The following is a 20,077-nucleotide window of genomic DNA, read 5'->3' on the forward strand; positions in this document are numbered from 1 at the left end:
ATTCAGCAATACACTGAAGCATATGCTTAAATCCGATTGAATGGGACTGAAGCCACGTGCATAAGGTTAAGCATATGCTTAAATGCTTTGCTGAATGGCTCTGTGCCAGCTAGGGTGACCAGACAGCAAATGTGAAAAATCGGGACAGGGAGTGAGGGGTAATAGGAGCCTATATAAGAAAAAGACCCAGAAATCGGGACTGTCCCTATAAAATCGGGACATCTGGTCACCCTAGTGCCAGCTGTAGGGTCTGCCCATGAGGCTCTGATGGCAAGTTTGGGCAATGGGTTCCTATTCTTGTCCAGATTAAATGGATACTGTCAGATCGAAAGTTGGCCCAAATTGTCTGGTTTTATTTTAAACAAAAACTGACTAATAGAAATTTCCATGACACTCTTGAATTTCCACTGGAAGCATTTCAATAGCCGGTACCCCTCTCCCCGCACAAGTGTTTGCAATCCCAAAATTGCAGTTTGATGCGTGTGAAATCGAATAGTCCGTTCTCTGCTTTGGACAATGGGAAGTGCAAACACAGAAATAAACTCTCAATTGGCATTTTAAAATGTCCGTTCTAGTAACTGCTTAAAAGTGTGCTCCTGGCCGTAAATGTGTTGCCTACCAGCATTGAAGACCCTGTATAAAAAAGGAGAAATTGATACTTACCTCTCTTTTGCACAAAGGGCTTTGAAATCTATGGATTCATAGATTCGAAGGCCAGAAGAGACCATTGTGATCACTCATCTGACCACCTGTGTCGCACTGGCCAGAGAACTTCCCCAAAATAATTCCTAGAGCAGCGCTTTTAGAAGAACATCCCATCTTGATTTTTTTATAATGGTCAGCGATTGAAGAATCTACCATGACCCTGGGTAAACTATTCCAATGGTTAATTACTGTCACCATTAAAAATTTACACTGTCTTTCCTATCGGAATTTGTCTAGCTTCAACTTCCAGCTATTGGATGCAAAAAGAAAGTTGTAATATTATTACTAAGATCTTTCTAATAGATATTACAGAGAGAAAATATTCCCTCCCTCCCCCTTTGTTGATTTTGTTCATCTGACAGCACAGTATAGTCCATCTCCCCATGGTTCATATGGGTCTTCAACACAGCAACAGGGGAGAGAAAAACATAAATAATGGAAAATGTGGTCTTATAACCACAGTGTATTGAAATTTACTAGGCTTCAAGGTGACCAAAAAAAAAATTACAAATGCAAAACAAGATTTAAATCAATTATTTAAATTGCGGTTTCCTGCTAACTAATTCTGCCCTGGGTTTCATCTCTTCGATCCTATTGATGACAGTGACACTGCAGAGTTGTTGTAATGGAGGGAAGAACTGGGCCTGCAGAATCTTTATTACTAGTGACACATGAGCCAGAAAGCACCCAGCCTGGCTCCGATTCAGGACTGAATGAGAGTATAAGGCTGGTAACTATGAAATAATCTCTTGTCTTGGAATTTCAGCAAATCTGAAGTGAAATCATTGCGCCAAATTAACACAGAAGTTCTGTGATGCATTTTTATTGCATTTTCGGACTGAAAACTCTGAGCATTCACCAAATCATTTAAGCCCTTTCAAAACTTAAGCACTCACGGTACAAGATCTTAGTATCTTAAAAACAGAGTGGATTGATTTAAATCACCAATTTTAATCACAATTTAAATCAGTAAGCAGGAAACCTTGGTTTTAAATAATTGATTTTAATCTTGTTTTGCATTTGTAATTTTTAGTTTATTTGACTATAGAAACGTTGATTCTCATTGGTTGGTAATTATTAAAACAAGCTGATTTGCAACTAAATAGAGCCTTCTACACTAAATTTGGTACTTTTTGCTAACCAGGAGGATATATTATATCTCCACACATTTATTTAAGGAATTCTATATTTTAACTTACATTTATCAGATTCTTAATGTTTACTTTTTTTATTATGGTAGAAAATGATGAATGACTCATTTCTTATTGACTAGATTTGGTTTTTTTACTCCAGTTTAGTGTCAAACTGCATTTGGCTAGGAATTATAATTCAATTAAAAATGCACAAGAACAGAATTTTAATTTTTTTTTAAATAAAACTCCCTTGAATGTGCTGGATAAATAGGGGAATAAAGTAAGCTTGACAAAACATGTTTTGTATTTCAAAGGAACTTATTAAACAAAGGAAGTATGATCAGTAGTTAGTGAATTGAACTAATTGTTTCTGGACACCATGTCTTTCAAGATTTTAGAATTAGTAGATCTCATCCTCACACCTACTTTTCATTCGTAGCTTGGATGAGGAAAACAAGCTTTCCTGCCTTTTCAGCTCCCAATCAGTTTCTGAACTGTGACTGAATAGTCAGTGAACTGAATTAGATGAATACACTGACAAGAAGAAAATATTCTTTTTGCATCTACAGAAGAGGCTACTGTTGCCAAAAGCTGGTGTAGCACTTCAACAAACTCTGGTTCCAGGTGCTTAGCCAGCGACTTCCACCTATGCAGTGGTCTGATTTTCTTTAAAACTTTGGCAGCAAACGTACTGCTTGGATGTTACTTTTGAAATTTAATTTAAAATATTTTTATAGGTTATAGTAAATTTGGGCCTTGATACAGGTTGTCGTAATTTCAAATTTAATTTTAAATAGGCTTATTTTTTTTTTAAAAGTATTCAATTTAAATAAAAATCTGAAAAAAAATCATCAATTTTTATCCACCCTGCTTAACTCACTCCTCCCCCCCAAACAATTCATTCTTCTTTAAAACTTCTCTTCCGCTGGCCTTTTCAGGAACCCCTAGAACTACCTGCTTTGCCTTGACGTTTGAGAGTGGTTTCTGATTGCAGTTTTTGAGACAGAGATTGGGGAGTGGTGGGAAAGATGATGGGATTTCAGAGCTCACACTTCCTTAATCTTAATCTTATCTTGTTTAAGTGAGAACTCTCTCTAGCCTAAAGCAACAGTCATAAAAACCTAGTTGAATGTGCCCTGTTGAAAGATGACATCTGTAACGGTTTAGTAGAGCTAGAAGCTGGCTCATTGGGGATTTGTTGCGAACACACAGCTTCAAGGCAATTGCTAATTACTCCCAGTAGTCTGGAACCACTAGTTGATTTAGATACTGCTGTATTCATCTGGATGACTCCAGAGGTATTGACTGTAGTGTAGTCAACCGTCTCTTCCATCACTGTGGAGTCCACGCCAGGATTTAGGGAGGCCGTGTGCAGTGCTATTCAGCAGTACAAGCTATTTTATTTAGCGTGGGAGCCAGGGAGAACCACAGGGTCAATCTGTGTGCAGCAGCCTCAATATAGACCTTGTTGCGTGTGAACCCAGACCAATCTGTTCTCTGCCAAGGGGGAGAGTGCATTGATTACAGGCACTATGGTATTCCTGTGCCTGCCCCAAAGGGCTTAACTTAGACAAAGGCAATGTTGTTACCCGTTTCCAGACTGTGAGAGCCAGGGAGCATGACTTGCATGCGGCCTCAGTCTGTGGCAGAGTTGGGAGTTGACCCCAGATCTCTTGACCCCCCTTCACCACAAGGCCATCCTTCCTCGGTGAGGATTGGGCACATGCTTCTTGAGTTAACTTGGGCAGTCTGTTGGCTCTGGGCAGAAGGCATGAAGAATGTGATGCTTTGACCCCAAACCTCATTTCTGGCTGAGTTTTGCTTTGAATCTGAGGGCTTGTTTGAACTCAGAATTCAAGGCGTGAGAAGCCTCGGATGAAAAATGTAAGGGGTAAAAATGTGGAACGAAGCCCTTTGAAAGGAAACCCTGGAACTGAGCCCAGTTTGGGGGTACATGTCTGTTTTCTTCCTAATAGTGTCACTTGAATGTCTGGTTTGTATTTACTTATTTATAAATAAATAAAACCAGTGGGTTGCCCCGAAGAGTGTGAGCAACCTTCTCCCGCTGCCCTGTGCTGCTGGGCATTTAAACATTAGAACAAACAAACACCTTAAAAGTTAAACTCTCCAATTGGTAAAAACTGGAGGTTACACAGAGTTGAGTGAATAATTGAGGACCATTTTAAGAGCAGGTTTAAAAATCTTTGACCCTGACTCTGCTGTGTGACGCTGGAGCAAACCGGGAAGACTGTGACCTTTCCTGTGCTACCCTCAGGGGAGGAGACTTCAGAATCAGGATTCTGATGTCAGGAAGCTTTTTGGCCTGGCTGTTGATTTTCATTTCCAGTGTGACACTGTTTGGAACGGTTGCTGCCCTTTTAATTGGGAATGCGTTTGATGGCAATCCTGTGTCCTCCGTCTGTGCACACTGCTCATGCTGCATCAACGGGAGCTGCATAGGTGGATGGAGGCTGTTACACGGGGGTCTGTGTGTGTGGTCAGTACTCGAATTGGGGGACCTCTTAAGGAGAACTCGGGAGTGAGTAGTAATGGTTCTGACCCCGGCGGGTGACTTTTCTCTTGAGTCAGCATGTGAACTGCATGGGGTTAGAAGTTAGTCTGTACTGCTGTCTTCAGAAATTCCACAGGCAATTTTTGTAGGAGCAGAGGCCTCAACTCAGGTGTAGCGTCCAAATTCTAACTTGGGCAATTACATTGTGTCTCCCTAAGGCCTGATCCAAAGGGTATCTTTCCATTCACTGAAAGGGTTTGGATTGGGCCCTAAATCACCCTGCCTGTTGCCCCCTAGCTGTTTTGATTGAGATACAGAATTCTTTTCACTTTCTTCCCCAAAGTACCATGAAGTGTTCCTGCCTGCTGTTAAACAGCTGCTGTGCCGCATGCCAGAGGTGGCTGGAATCGTTCCTGTTTGTAAAGGATGTTGGGATGACAGGTGCTATACTGTCACCTCGGGCTTTTAAATGCCGATGATCTTGCAGAGTGGTGCTAGTCCGTGTGACTAGATCTCATAGGGCCAAATGCATAGCTAGTACACCTCCATGAACTGCAAAGAGATTGTGGTGGGGTGAATTTGGCCTGCTGTTGGTCTAATGAATTATAACTGTTCTAGATGGGCCCTGGATTTGATTCGGGCCCATGTTCTGTGCTCTGAACCTTGGGGTGTTGGAAATTCCAACCCTGCCTTGGATTTGAAGTTTGCAGCTTGAGCCCCTCTCTGATTATTGCTTTGGGTTCTTCCCTGTTGGGTGTGTATCTGGGGTGCGGGGCCAGGGGTGGGGGAATAGGCGTGCATCTGATTTTTGGGGCATTTTTTTTTTCATGGCCAATTTCCATATGTTATGACCCGCCGTCACATGACTCCTGATCATTGTGATGCCGATGCATGATTGCAACGTGTCCAAACCGTGCAAAGATGAGCAGGGTGCAGGAGCCTCGTCCGAGTAGCTGGGCTGTGTACTGCAAGGGTGCATGTGGGGGGATGGAGGAGGAACAGGAGCCCTACCGCATCCTCTCTGTGAGGTGAATCCCCGTAGCAATGGATCCTGTGGGCCTTGCTCCAGTTCCCTTAGCCCTGGCACAACCCCTCTCCCCACTGGTATCACATGGGATCCTCTGCCCTGGTATAACATTGTCCCATCTCCTTCTGTTCATTCAAATCCCTTCTTCATACACAAAACTCCTTTCCTTGGTAGCCGACCACGGAGCAGAAATGGAGCAGGCAGCGAGCCAGAGAGGGTGGGGGGACTGACTGTTACTGGAGCAGAGCAAAGGTGGCTGTAGGTGGAGATGAGGGCCAGCCGAGGCAGGACAAAACTGGGATAAAGGCGCAAGAAACTGGGGAGATCCTGACTGACATCAGGAGTGGAAATGGAGCTGGGTAGCCGGAGCTTAGACAGGCTGAAGGAGAGAGGAGGGAGAGATCGCAGTGGTCAAGGCGTGTGGTCCCACACGGAAGAGGCATTTATTCAAGCAGGCATGAGCTTAGGAGCTGTTCTGAGCCTGCCTTCCCACTAGCAAAGCGCGCCTTCTGTAGAGCGGATCGCTGGGTGGGAGGATGGATGTCGGAGGCTCTGGGAAGACAGATGAGTCAAGTCCCCTTTTTGGTTAACAGATGTCCAAGGGTTGCTGCTGTTTTATTACGCAACTATAAAGCAGCAATCAAACGACATGGAAATAAACGTTCTGTGAAAGCGAGCTGGGTTGCTCCTTTTAGAGGAAGCTTTTGGGGGAGGAGGGTTTTTTAGTTCAGAGGGTAGGGTGTCTTTAAGAAAGCAAACTAGAGGCTGCCCCGCGGAAAACAAAATTGACACGCTTCATCTCTTGCTAGCAAACATATGCGCCTCCTTCCTACGTCGCTGGCCTGGCATACGGCGGTGCCGCTCCTCCTTTGGGAGTTGAGACGCTTGAATTGGACCTCCAAAAATAAATGAAATATTGACCCCTTCAGATCTGGGATCTTACCTTTGTTCTTGTGCCAGCCCGTGCTGTTAGCAGAATGAGGAGCTGAAGGGTAATATCTCTCCCACTGCACAGCCTCTGTGGTTCCGGCTGCTGCCCGCAGCAGCCTGCGAGAGGGGGCAATGCTCCGTTCTGCTCCCTGGCATTTTTGGAGATGCATGCAGCTGATTAACAATAACGCCTCATTTGTCTCCTTCTGAAGATCACACAGCTTTGGCATCACACTTCTGCAAGGGAAAAGAACTCCAAGCTACAGCTGCACCTTGGTGCTCATCCATATCCCTCTGGGGGCAGGCCGCAGCTTTGTGAACACTTCAGAAAGGGGAGTGGGGCGGGGGGGAAATCAGAGAACTTTATTAGCGGCAAGAGAAAAATGATGATCCAAGAGTGGAGAGAAGGGTGCTTGAATTAAGGGGAAGGGATGGCCTTGGGGCAAAGGGGCTGGCCTGTGGTGCTGCAGAAGATCTGAGTTCAAAGCCCAGCTCTGCTTCAGACTTACCTGTGTGACCTCAGGGGAGTCCTTTAAGATTAGTCTATAATCCCCATTTCACAGACTGGGATTTAAGAACTTTCTCTGGCTTGTCCATCCAGATTGTGAGGCGTTCAGTGTGAACGGTCTGTGTGCGAGCAGCACCTAGCACAATAGCGCCTAGAGGCTGTCCTGGAATGGCAAGGCAGGAGTGAGACGCCAGAGTTAAGAAAATGACTGCTGTTCCCTCTGGCAGATGGACAGTCACTGCTGATCACGCTCCACCTGCTGTTTTCAGATGATGTGAAGAACTGGGTTGTAAAACAAGAGAGAAATGTGACCCAACACATGGTGCATTGCTTTCCTTTATCATTAGCTGTAACAGCTGTACCCCTCACACCCTTCCTCCACCTGCTTCCTTTCTGTTCTTTCCCTCTGCACTCTTTCTCCTATCCTCTAGAGGGGGCTTGACCCGTACAGTGCTGGAGACTTACTGATGTTAAAATCATTAGGATCCCACCACCTCTGGGCCTGATTCTGCTGCTTCTGCCTGCACCGAGTTCCCATCTGAAGTCCTTCCAGAGATCTGGGGTCTGTTGATCTCTGCTGTGTTTTTCTCATACACATTCCGTTTTTTGTATATAACTTGGACAGATAAAGAAAAGTGAAAAAAACAAATTGTCAGTGTTCATAACTGTCTGTCTTCAATTGTAGGAACAGCTGCAGGGTGCAGCAAGGGGGTAGTACAGGCAACGTACAGAGATTTGATACTGGAGTAGCTTTTACTTCCAGGTTGTAGTGTAAGTAGTACCTGGAAGTTGATACACTGTTATCTGGTTGGTGGCCTACGTGAAATGAATCTGGTGTTCTCTCTATGAGCTTGATCCAAAGCACTTTGAAGTCAGTGAAAAGACTTCAGAGGGCTTTGAATCTACCTCTTTATACAGGATCCTGCTTGGTGCATCTGGTTCTCAAAAAACCAACTAAAACTAAAATGTGTGTCTAGCCCTTTGCAAACCTACTGAGATATGTTTATAACCGGTGGCAGTCGCATCTTGATGCTCATGTTGGCCTTTTTCCCAGATTCAACAATCACTAAGATGAGAAGTCCCCAGCTAAAATAACATTTACTGAGACTTCACTTCTGAACATCCTGGACTCCAAAGCCAGAGGGGAGTTGACAGCTTGCCCACCAGACCCATTCACTGACCTGGCCAGCATTTTTTGTCCAGTAGATGAATAACCCTCTTCTGGATGAAATTTATGGCATGCAGAGTAATTGAACAGGAAATGCATCAGAACCAGCAGCATTCCCTCTATAGGAGTAGATACCTTAGCAGATGAACAGAACAAAAAGCATAGGAGTACAATTAAGCCTTCTAAAGGACTGGAGCGTTACTTACAGTTTATGGTCTCCGTGCTACGTTGGGATGATCAGAGCAAAGAACTGTCTTGATGTCACGGATTAGAACCTGTTAAACGCTGCCCACCTGGATCTGATGTTGATACAAGCTCTTGATGGTTTTATTTTTCAGGGTGGTGAAGGAGGAGATCTCGGATGACAATGCAAAGCTACCGTGCTTCAATGGAAGAGTGGTGTCCTGGGTAGGTTGGTCTGTGTGTCTGTGTACGTGTGCTGCGCGGTGGCTTGGATCTAGATTTAGCTAGTATGTGAGTACAGCGGGGAATTACTGGCCTCATGCCTATGAACAAACTCAGATTATGTGAGAGTGCAGGAGTTTCTCTCCCCCCTCCAATACTCCCTAATTTGTGGTCTGACTCAAACTCTGCCTTTTAAGAATTTGTGCCTTTGTAAGGGCGTGATCATGCATATTCACGTGTGAATAGCTTTACGAACATGAGTGATCCCACGGATACCAGTGGGACTACTTGCTTGAATATAGTTACCTACGTACATTATCTTTGTAGAATTGGGCCCAGACTAAGTAAGTAGAATTGAGTGGGTATGTTTCTTTATTTAAGCCACGATTTTCAAAAATGGGGGTGGAGTTGGGCATTTAGATTAATGGCCTGATTTTCAAAAGTGCAGGGTGCCTAGGAACTCAATTGACCCCAATAGCATTCTCCACTGTCAAAATCAGGCTGTTTATGATGCATCTGAATACCTATCATTGAAAATACCGTATCACCCTTAAATTATAAGCTATTTGCATATGGTTCTTATTTCCAGAAGCATCCAGATTGTCAGTGGAAAGACTTAATTCAATTTATGAGGATCTCTCTTTTGCCTGAGACTGCAAACTGCACAAATGCATACTGACTGTTTTTTATTGTACCTTTGCTCAAAGCCCTGTGATCTGCAAATCTGTTTCCCTACACCCCCAATTTATTTTGGAATATTTCGAGGTCCACAAGTGTGTGTGGAGGAGAAAAGAAATTAAACTTACTTTTGCTGCACGAGAACTTCAAAAATGGTCAAGGAATTTTGTAACCCTTTATGTCCCATCCTCCAAAGAAAGCATCAGAGTGAATTTGCATGTAGAGCTCTGGAGTAAATGTTGTATAATTCATAGGAGAGGGATAAATGTGAAATGTGGTGGCATAACAAAAGAATGGGTGCATCCTTTTGTCCATGGTACGTGACTAACAATAGGCAGAGTTCTGCTGAGTAAGTCAGTCTGTCTGATTTTTGGAGGGGTCAGTTTTAAGCCTGCTTTGATATCCATTGATCTGGAAGATCATTTTTCATTCAAATATATTATTTTTTATTTGTTTTATGGTTGTGCCTGGTGGTATCAGACAAGATTTGGGCCCCATCGTCCTAAGCACAATGCATACACCTACATACACAGAGTAAGAGATGGTCCCTGCCCGAAAGAGCTTAGAGTCTTAATAGACAAGACAGGCAGAGGGTAGGAAGGGAGAGCGTCAGAGGGTGAAGTGGCTTTCCCAGAGATATAGAGCAGATCAGTGGCAGAACTGGAAATAGACCCCAGATCTCCTGAGTCCCAATCCAGTGCCCTATCACTCAGTCCACACACCTCGCATTCTTTCTCCTTTTCTGTGTTTCTCTTAATCAATGTGCTACAAAGGCCCGCTGGGGATTAGCTTGGCCGTGTAGATGCCAGAACTGTGTTGTGTTGAGTTAGGCCATTTGATGAGGATGTTGCTGCAATTGGCTACAGGTTTATAAGTTTCCGGGGTGGGTGATTCATGGAGGAACGTGCCGTTAGCCGCCTGAGAGGGGCTCTTTTAAGCCTTCAGCTTTGTGGGATTTTTCTTTTTACGGCAAAAAGGATCTAGCAAACCAATGTCCGTTTACTATCCTCTGAGACTATTCAGTCTGAGAGAAACATCCGATACCCTCCTATTGGTACCCAGCAGAAGATGAGACTACTAATGATTGCGTAAGAGTCTGCCTGCAATTTTAATACCTGATTGCATAATGAGGAGCACAGTTTTCAAATGTAGGCCCCTTGCTGGGATGTCCAAAGCCTGCATTTGGATACTGAACTCTGGAAGTAGGGATACCAATCACCCCTGTACACGGGGCTGGCACAAGGTCTGTGCATGACTCAAGCCTCCAAAATAGGGCTTAAGTTGGACTTGAGTGATGTCCATTTCCCCCTTGCACCGTTCTGAGCACCTAAATGCAGGGCATGAACATCATGGTAGGGCCTTGGCTTTGACAGGTGTGTCTGATTGGAATCACCAAGCATAGCATTCACCACTGAGAGCAAGATCAGTGAAATTTGTTACTACTGTCTGGGGGGGCTAGTAGTCAAGGGGGCTGGTAGGTAGCCAGTGTCTGCAGGATGGCCCACAGCCAATAAGTAGTAAAAATAAATAAATAATAATTATTCTAGGGTTATTTAGTGGGGAAAATCCAAGCAGATAGGTTCATCTGGACCCTGCCATAACTGTAGGGGTGCATATGCTGTCTGCCGTGTGCAGATTGGGGATTGACTTTGTAACCCTCTAGTGTATGGGACAAGATCCTCAGCTGAGCTCCATTGCTTTCAGCCGAGCCATGCTGACTTTTATGCCAACTGAGGATCCGGCCCATAGATATACTTCTCCTGCCCCACAGAGAGCATGAGGGGGGCCTAAAACTATTTCAGTACCTCCATCGTCTCACCAGAAACGCTGCTGAGGAAACCTGTCTCGGCATTGTACCAAACCTCGCTGGGCTGCTGGGAAAGCGGCTGAGCCCGTCTGCTGGAAGACGTGACTACACGCGCTTTGGCTGTCAAAGGAAACCTGGGTGACATGTTGTAGCCTGCAGTAGGATGCACATGTGCCGTACGCCGTAGAAGGAAAGTGCAGTGTGTTTTTAAACGTCAGTCCGTTTGGGGTGGGAGGTTGTTTATGACATACTTGTGCGTCTGAGTCAACAGATACAGAACTTCATGCGTGGCTGTGAGAAACACGTTCGTATTGGGCCTGAGACTTCTCTGAGTGCAGCTGATTTTTACTGTTCTCTTTAGCGAGAGCAGGATTGGGCCTGTAGACGAATTGGTCTCAGTTGTACTCTACAGTATTATCTTTCTCGCCTGCTTTAAAAGGGACACGCATTTTAAACAGTATCGTCACAACAATTCTCTAGCCCCACTTCGGCAAAGCACAGGCTTAGGGTTAAGTCCACCTGTGTTCAGCAAAGCACTTAAACCTGTGTTTTAGCATTAAGCGTCTGCTCAAATGCTTTGCTGAATCGGGATCTTGAACGTTAAAATGGCTATAGCCCGAAGTGGGAATGTTCCCCAGGTTTTAAATAGTCCTATACAAGAAAAATACAACCCAGCACTTTGTCACCGAGAAATGTTTATTTAAAAAGCTATTTATATAGGTCCTACGCAGCTTGCTTTGTGTTCCGTTCTTGTGGCCCTGCAGCAGTAGATGACTAATAGACACTGGGCTCTTTCAAAGCTGACTAAAGGATTTAGGTAGCTTAAAGCCCTTAGATGGCTTTGAAAAGCTCAACTACTATTCCCAGAAGTGTGCTGGTACAAATCCTTGATACTACCAAGGAATCAAGGGAGTAGTCAAGCAAGAAGGGACCATTTAAATATCTGCCTTCAGGACCGAGGGAGAAATCTCCATGTTTGCTACATGGACAAAGTAACTAGGGTTGTCAACGTTCTAATTGCACAAAACGGAACACTCAAGCCCCTCCTCCCCCCACTTCCCCAAGGCCCTGCCCCCTGCTCACTACATTCCCCCTCCCTCTGTGGCTTGCCCTCCCCCACCCTCACTCACTTTCATGGGGCTGGGGTGTGGGAGGGGGTGAGGGCTCTAACGGAGGGTTCAGGCTCTGGGGTGGGGCCAGAAATGAGGGGTTCAGGGTGCACGAGGGGGCTCTGGGCTGGGGCAGGGGATTGGGGTATGGGAGGGGGTGGGGGCTCCAGCTGGGGGTGTGGACTCTGGGGTGGGGCTGGGGTTGAGGTTGGGGTGCAGGAGGGGGCTCCAGGCTGGGGCAGAGGGATTCAGGGGGTGGGAGGGGGCCCTAGCCTGGGCCAGGGGGTTGGGGTATGGGAGGGGGTGGGGCTCCAGCTGGGGGTGCATGCTCTGGGGTGGAGCTGGAGATGAGTTCAGAGTGTGTGTGTCGGGGGGAGGGGGGGCTGCAGGTTGAGGCAGGGGGGTGAGGGCTCTATCTGGGGATGTGGGCTCTGGGGTGGAGCCAGGGATGAGGGGTTTGGGGCAGAGGGGTTCAGGATGTGGGAGGGGGTTCTGAGGGTGCAGGCTCTGGGATGGGGGGTTTGGGGTGCAGGAGGGGGCTCTGGGTTTCAGGGGGGTTGGAGCATGGGCTTACCTCTGGCGGCTCCCAGTCAGCGACGCAGCGGGGTGGCTAAGGCAGCTTCCTGGCTGTCCTGACTCCACCCGGCACCCTGGAGGCAGCCAGCAGGTCCAGCTCCTAGGCGGAGGCGCGGCAGGCAGCTCTGTGTGCTGCTCTCGCCCACAGGCACCACCCCTGCAACTCCCATTGTCTGGGAACCGGTGCGAGTGAGAAGCCGGTGCTCGGGGTAGAGGCAGTGTGCAGAACTCCGTGGCTCTCATCCCCCACCCCCCCAACCTAGGAGCTGGATGTGCTGGCCGCTTTTGGGGTGCAGCGCGGTGCCAGGACAGGTAGGGACTAGCCTGCCTTAGCTCCACAGCACCACCAACTGGATTTTTAACAGCCTGGTCGGCGGTGCTGACTGGAGCCACCAGGGTCCCTTTTCGACTGAGCGTTCCGGTCGAAAACCGGACACACGGTCACCCTAAACTGTTCCCGTTTTCAAGCGTGTTTTTTTGCACTGGAGAATAAAACCAACATTGAGTAAATACCGACGATCCAGTCAGACCTCCCAAGGCCAGCAGAGTCAGGCTAGAGACAGACTGGAGACATCTCGGTACCACAGGAGCTCTGTTCCAGGACCGGATCCATCACTGTGGTATGAGTGGCTGATGGCGGTGCTCTTCTCTCAGAGTGGGTCCTGAACTCTTTTGTGTTAATGGACACTGCCAGGCTGGAGGTCCCTTCTTTTGGCTGAGCTGTTAAAACTGAGCAACCTGAACACTGGAGGTAGTTAAAGGCCCCGTAAACTTCTTCCCCATAGTCAGAGGCTTCAACCACTGTGCCATGTTTACATGCCAGTTGGTTGGATTCCGTGCTGCTCACCCCCCCCCCCCCCCCCCCCCTTGCCCCTGTAGTTTTAGCTGTGCTGCGTTCTCCTCAATCTTGCTGGGGGACCAGACCCTGCTGCAAGTTTCTTGACAACGGGTGTTTGTGCAGTGTATTAACAAAGGGAGCAAAGCGCTCGAGTGAAAGGGGCCCCAGAAATGCCCAGGATGATGGCTACTACTATGGCATGCGAGAGATGGAAGTGACTAGCGACTTGCCAAACGGGAGAAGAACAAGCCAAACCCTACGAGCTCCTTCTCAGTTCTCTGTGCCCTGCTCGTGAGGAGTGACCCGAAGGCCATACCTGCCGCTCGGTGCCATTCCCCCAATTTAAGCTGCTGAACTGAAAAGCATTTATGCAAACAGGCTGATGTTCAAGCAGCCTTCCGCACCGCTGGGCCGGGCCCTTATCCTTTCCAACACATTCGCTATCTCCGTGGGGTTTATTTTTATCTAACCTAAATTCCCTTGCTGTTTCGGAAGCAGTTATGTGTGCGATTTAGTGTACAACGGGTGGGAGATCCCTAGTTTTGCTCTGGCAGTGGGACGAGTTTCTGATTCAGTCTAAGCCAGACAGTTTGGTGATTGCACTGTGCTAGCCCTCCTGTGCAGAACTGACATTATTGCAAAGGTAGTTATATTTTGGGCTGTCGGAAAATCCATTTCTCCATACTAAGGATTAAAGGGACTTTGATTGTTCCCCTGCTGCTGTTTGTTGCTGTTACAAAAACCCATTTACTTGGGCGGTGGATAAGGGGGTGAGACTTGGACTCAGGAGACTCGAGTTCCATTCCCAGCTCTGTCAATGACCTGCTTTGTGACAATGGGCAAGTCACTTCCTGGCTGTGTGCCTCTGTCTTCCCATCTGTAAAATGGGGATCACGATATTTGGTTTATTTTGCAAAGTGCATTGAGATCTACACATGAACAGTGAGAGATGAGTGATGTTACATATTTTTACGTATGTTTTTTTAAAAAATCCCAGTGGAATCCCAAAGTCTCTGCAATGCATCTTTTTAAGAGCCTCAGTTTTTTTATTAATTATGATTTAGTTTAAGTACAGGGTGCTGGCCACTTTCCAGACCTGCAAGAATGGATAGTCCCAGGGGTTTCTGCCTTATTCCAGTGTTTCCCACCCATTCCTACATGAAAGGAAAGCTGCTGCTATTTATATTATGGTTGCTCCTAGAGCCCTTGGCCAAGAAAAGGGCCCCCCGGTGCTAGGCGCTGTACGGATACGTAGTAAGAGACTCTTCTGCCCCCAAAGCTTGCAATCTAAATAGGTACAAGACAAAGGAAGCCAATCCCTAGTTTCCAAGTAGGAAACTGAGGCACGAGAAGGAAGTGACTTGCCTGGTGTGACACCAGGCACCTCTGTGATTTGAACCCCGCTCTCCTGTATCCCAACCCAGCTCTTAATCATAAGGTCATCTTTCCCCTTTCTTAAACGGGAGCCTCTCAACCAGAAGGACTGCTTGAAGGACGAGTGAATTTTTTGAGCGTAACGTTTGATATATTTTTATTTTTTTTGAGCCGTCTAATGGGATCATTAGTAGCAGCACGGGAACGTGAAGGAGAAATGCTGTGGCCCATTGAAATGAAACTGTCTAAAGAGAGACTAAAAAAACCTACCAGAACCCAAGTCTCCAACGATTCAGACGTCAAGATGTACTTGAAAAGAGAGAAACAAACCTCAAAAGCTTTACGTTTTAATTGGGCTCATCAAAAATGTCAGCGCTGGCCGTGTGTTCTCTTTTTCTGCTGACAGAGATAGCGTGTTCATTAACTTTGTTACAACGGTGGCATTCAGAGGTGGCTGTTAAATACGGAGGGCTCAATCCTGGGAGGTGCTGAGTGTTCTCCACTCCGAGTTAAGTCAATGGGAAAATTCCCATTGATTTCAGTGGTGCAGAATCAGGTCCAGTGCCTCCTATAAGCCCAGTGAGCCTTGTCCCATGCCGTTGACTTCTGTGGGAGCAGGGAGTGTGTGTGTGATGGGAGAGAAAAGGGATCAGCACGTGGTGGGCATAAAATTCATGAGTCACAACAGGGTGGGGACTGGGAAATCCTTCGTCATACCTGACAGGAGGAAGTCTGGAGTGGCCCCCTAACTGCACTCAGTTTCCCTTTATTGACAAGGTGAGGAATATTAGTGTTACCCTGGTTGTACTGTTTCATGTAGCCATCCATTCAGAAAAGTGCAGGCCTCCGGATCTGTGAATTATACTGGTCTCCGCTTTCCCGACACAGATGGTTTGCAATGGCTGCAGTTCTCAGCCCTAGAGCAAAAATGCAGTAGGACCTTTTGAGCAGTACAAAATGTGGTGTCTCCTTAAAGGGAGAAGCTGAGGTATTCTCCCCAGATGGTGGTGTAACAGATGTAGTAGCCCTGCTTTTTACAGCAAGGTTCCAATCCTGCAGAGCTCCATGCGGAGAAAACATGCGATGCAAGGAACTTACTGCAGGATCAGGGCCTTCACCCTTTGTTCTGTGCTTGTACATGGGGGTATTCCATGGAAAATTACATGAAAGGAGCTTTAACGCTGCACATTCCAGTAGGAAATGCTGAATTTAACTTTGCCCCCTGCTTTGTGCAAGCATGTTATGAAACAGTTTCTAATTACTTGATGGCATAGTATTTCTCAACATGAGGATTAATTAGTATTAATTAGCTCGTGTGTTTATACAGCTCTTTGGATATGTAAACGGCTGAAAGGTCTCCTGGAAGGTCATGTAGAAAGATGGGTTTTTAAGGAAGAAGTCACAAAACCAACCCTTAAGAATCAAACTCCTTGGAAAAAGAACCTCTTGTGAAGAGCAGCGTTTGCAGCTCAGAGAAATGTTGTCTTCATTTCTGAGACAGTTTCCTGCATTGATGTCAAACTTCTTAAGTGACTGAAACTCCCTGGGAAGATCCTTATTTTCGTCTGGGCCTGTAAGGATCTAACCAGCCTTACCGGATCTGAGCTGTGCATGACTCCTCTGAACTCTCACGCCAAACCTTTTAGGGGGATGCTCATCCCTAAGGGCTAGTCTATACTTGAACATTTTCCAAAACACTGATTCCTGAATATTTATCCCAGAATCCAGTGGATTACATTAAATTGGGAAAAAGCACTCTGATTCTGCCATAAGAATGTCCACGTGTGGATTTATAACTACTTCAGAATAGCTATTTTGGCCAATTTCTAACTATAGACAAGCCCTGACTGTTCCGAACTTTTCTTCCATTCCATGTGCTGATAAAGTAAAGCCCTGCTGAAGAGCTGTAGATTATGCTGCTTCTGATCGTCTTGCAGTTGGCTAGCTTGGATTAATCTTTGTAAATTGTTTTATTGTTACGTTGCTTGTCATCATCCCCTTACCAAGGTCTGCTAATAAGTGCTAAATGTTACTATTCACCACCATTCTGCCACTCTTGGTGTTCCTGATACTTGTAATGCCGTGATCTGGGCTAATGCTTATGAAATCAGGGAAGAGGTAATTTCTCATCTGGAGATTTGTGTCCACGGCTTAGCTCTTCCGAGCCAGACAATGCTCCTTTCTTGGTCGCTTGTTTCACTTTTCCAGGAAGCACATTGGCTTTGTTTGTCTGTTCTTCTCTAGATGAAATGAGATTCATCAGGTGATGGAGCAGAAGTCTTCCCTGGGCTGGCGCTCAGGACAATGCTCTTAATGCCGAGGGTCAATTTGGTTGCGGAGTCACAGAAACCACATCTGGAAGGTTAGAGATCACATTAGTATTGCAAAGATCAAAAAGCACAAGCAAATGGATGCCCTACATCAGCTGTTCCAAACCAGTGGTATTGCCAAGCCTTTTGCAACAAGTACACTAGTCTCCCATTCTCCAGGTTATTAGCGTTGAGTCTGTTCTTGGCCCCTTGTACACACCACTGTCTAGCTGCCATTAGGGTGACCAGATGTCCCGATTTTATAGGGACAGTTCTGATTTTTGGGTCCTTTTCTTATATAGGCTCCTATTACCCCCTACCCCCTGTCCAGTGATTTTTCACACTTGCTGTCTGGTCACCCTAGCTGCCATTCAGCTGTGTATGTTGTAATTCATTGTCAAGCAAACAGTTTCCACGAGGGGTAAGTATGAGCAGCTGAACAGAAGGCAATGGGCACTGGTTGGTGCAGGCAATGTAAACTATCATTTGCCTCAAAAGACTGAGAACCACCCAGCATCCATAAACTCGTCTCTACGTTTCTGTGCGTGTCCCACTAGCTAGGATTCAGTTTGTAGCCCTCCTCTTACCCATTGTTTACGACACCCTTTTGCAGACAATGACGTTGACACGCGCTGCGGTTGACTGCGCTGGATTATCAGCTGAAACATCTGTGCCTGACCTGCATTACCAATTGCAAATTACTTTTTTTGCATTAACACCCATAAAATTGCAATGCTTATCGGCCTCTCCTTCCCGCTAATTATTGGAGGAGGTTTATGTTAATCTTACTGTAAATTAATTGTTCACAGTTTGGAACCTTTTAATATCCCAGTCACTTGAACTGAATTGATAATTGCATCCGTGCATTTCAGACCTAGCCTGGTTACAACCTTCCCTTTTGGAATAAGGATGTTTTTCAGCATGACCTACTCCAGTACCTGGCTTCCCACACAATGGATTTGAGCTGCCTTTGTTTCCTTTGCTGTTTAAATCACGCGGCTGCCTATAGCTAGGTTTGGAAGGATTAGATGTTTATTGGTAAATGTCGGTAAACGTCAATTTCATCGTGCACGCACGCGCTGATGATGTATTTCCATCCATGATGATCGAAATTTACAGACACGCAAAGTAAGAAAAACACTGCTCGTAAACTTGTTAGCGTTTGATTTAAGGACATTTAGCTTATATATTTTGACATGTGATGCTAACAATTTTGTGTTTTAATAGTTATAAAGCTTTACCCTTTTGAATCTGTCTGCTGTCATTAAATTGTCTGTCTGATTTCCCCCCCTCCCCCAATTTCTCACAACGGAAAATTGAAATTGATAAAAATAAAAAAATGCTTAAAGCCCATCACTTTGTGCAAATGTGAACATTTAAATCAATAAAAATAGAAAAAAATGCTTAAAAATAAACATCTATTGAAATTATTAAAAAAATTATTTAAAAAAAAAAAGGTACTCTACCAAGCCTACCTACAGCAAACGCCTTGAATGTCTCACTGAGTCAGTTGTGATAACTGGGCTCTTCCACTGTAATTCTTTTGTGTGTGTGTGTGTGTATAGACATTCCACATCCTGGCAGAATGTTTAAAAACTGGAGCATTCGGCATACGTGATGTGGCTTAGTAGTCCCCTCCTATCTTTACACCAGAGGCTGGTGCAGCAATTACCGACGCTTTGAAGTTTAAAAGACGAGTGACATTTAGAAAGTTCTGAGTTTCGTCTTTTTTTAATAACATCTGAATCATTATATTTGTCATCGGCAGGAGCTTTGATCTTGGCGTCACATGCTGGACTGGTTTCCATAGGCGATAACTTTAAAAAGAGGCTTTGCAACCCTTCAGCTGTTGCTTGTTTCCCCTCACTTTGGAACCTCCTTCATTTATACCCGCGAGTGGCGAGTCACAATCGCCGCTTCTGATTGGCTAACAATTGTGTGGCCTCTTATTATGTTTGTCGTCCCACCTCCTCCATCCCTGCCTTGGCCTGCTTGTTTGTCTCATCCACTTGTTGCATCTTATGGGTTTTTTTTGTTTTGTTTTGTTTTTTTTTAGACTGTAAGTGATTTGGGCCTGTCATTCTAGATTTCTAACGCACCTACTCAGTGGGGCCCAGCCTGGTTGGCCTTTAGGCACTAGCACAGTATAAATGCTAATGATATTAAATTGCATGCCAGTCTTTCATCTGCACGAATGCACAGCAAGAGACAGGCCCTGCCCTGAAGAGCTTCCAGCTCAAATGAGCACAGCTGACAATGGGACCATTATCTCCATTTTATAATTGGGGCACAGGGGTGGAGGGGTGGAGTGATTTGCCCAGAGTCACTGACAGTCCGTGGCAGGGGTGGGAGTCGATCTCTGATCTCCTGAGTCCCAGGCTAGTGCCTTAAGTGTAAGCCCATCTTTCTGACCAAATGCATGGCCACTGAACGAAGTGACAGATGAAGAGCAGAGGCCAGGAGTCCGGCTGGATTTTATCACAAGAGACCATTCTGCTACAGGTCTCAATCTAGAGCCAACAAGCAAACTCTGAGTAGAAAGATTTCCCCCTCCCCCGGCAAGAACCACAAGGTACCAGGTGGGTGGGGGAATAGATTTCTCTGCAGAGCAGGGCTGAACTGAATTGGTAGAGCGGCATGAGAAAAACTGCAGGTGTAGGCAAAATTGTAAGGCTAGATTCTGCTCTCACCAGTTTTGCATTGATGCTAGTCGCTCCTCCTGTCCTGCATGGACATGAGAAGAGAATTGGGCATTTCGGAGGGGTCAGAAGATTCCATTCCCCAGAGGTCGGGAATGGACGTGGGGCAGTGACAGGAGCTGAGCTGTTGATGGGGGAGGGTGGGGGCTGATGAGCAGGTGAGTATAATCTGGGTACTCTGCCCCTCTGCCAATCCCCGCCATCTGGAGCTGTTGGGTGAAATACCTGTATATTTATTGTTACAAAAATGTATTTCACTGCAGCCCATTTGCAGGACTGGGAGCGACTCCGGGGGGGAA

General features: G+C 45.9%; 1 protein-coding gene across 4 annotated transcripts in view; it reads left to right on the forward strand.

Annotated features, from left to right (window-relative positions):
* The window catches only part of DVL1 (dishevelled segment polarity protein 1), a 172,879-nt gene that overhangs the window by 66,732 nt on the left and 86,070 nt on the right, over positions 1-20,077 (forward strand). For all 4 annotated transcript variants that reach the window (XM_034753310.1, XM_034753311.1, XM_034753307.1 and 1 more), the window contains exon 2: positions 8,322-8,391. In XM_034753310.1, the coding sequence (XP_034609201.1) occupies positions 8,322-8,391 (70 nt within the window). The remainder of the gene's footprint in view (positions 1-8,321; positions 8,392-20,077) is intronic.

Source organism: Trachemys scripta, chromosome 19 (assembly GCF_013100865.1).
Source record: "Trachemys scripta elegans isolate TJP31775 chromosome 19, CAS_Tse_1.0, whole genome shotgun sequence".
Lineage (NCBI taxonomy): Eukaryota > Metazoa > Chordata > Testudines > Emydidae > Trachemys > Trachemys scripta.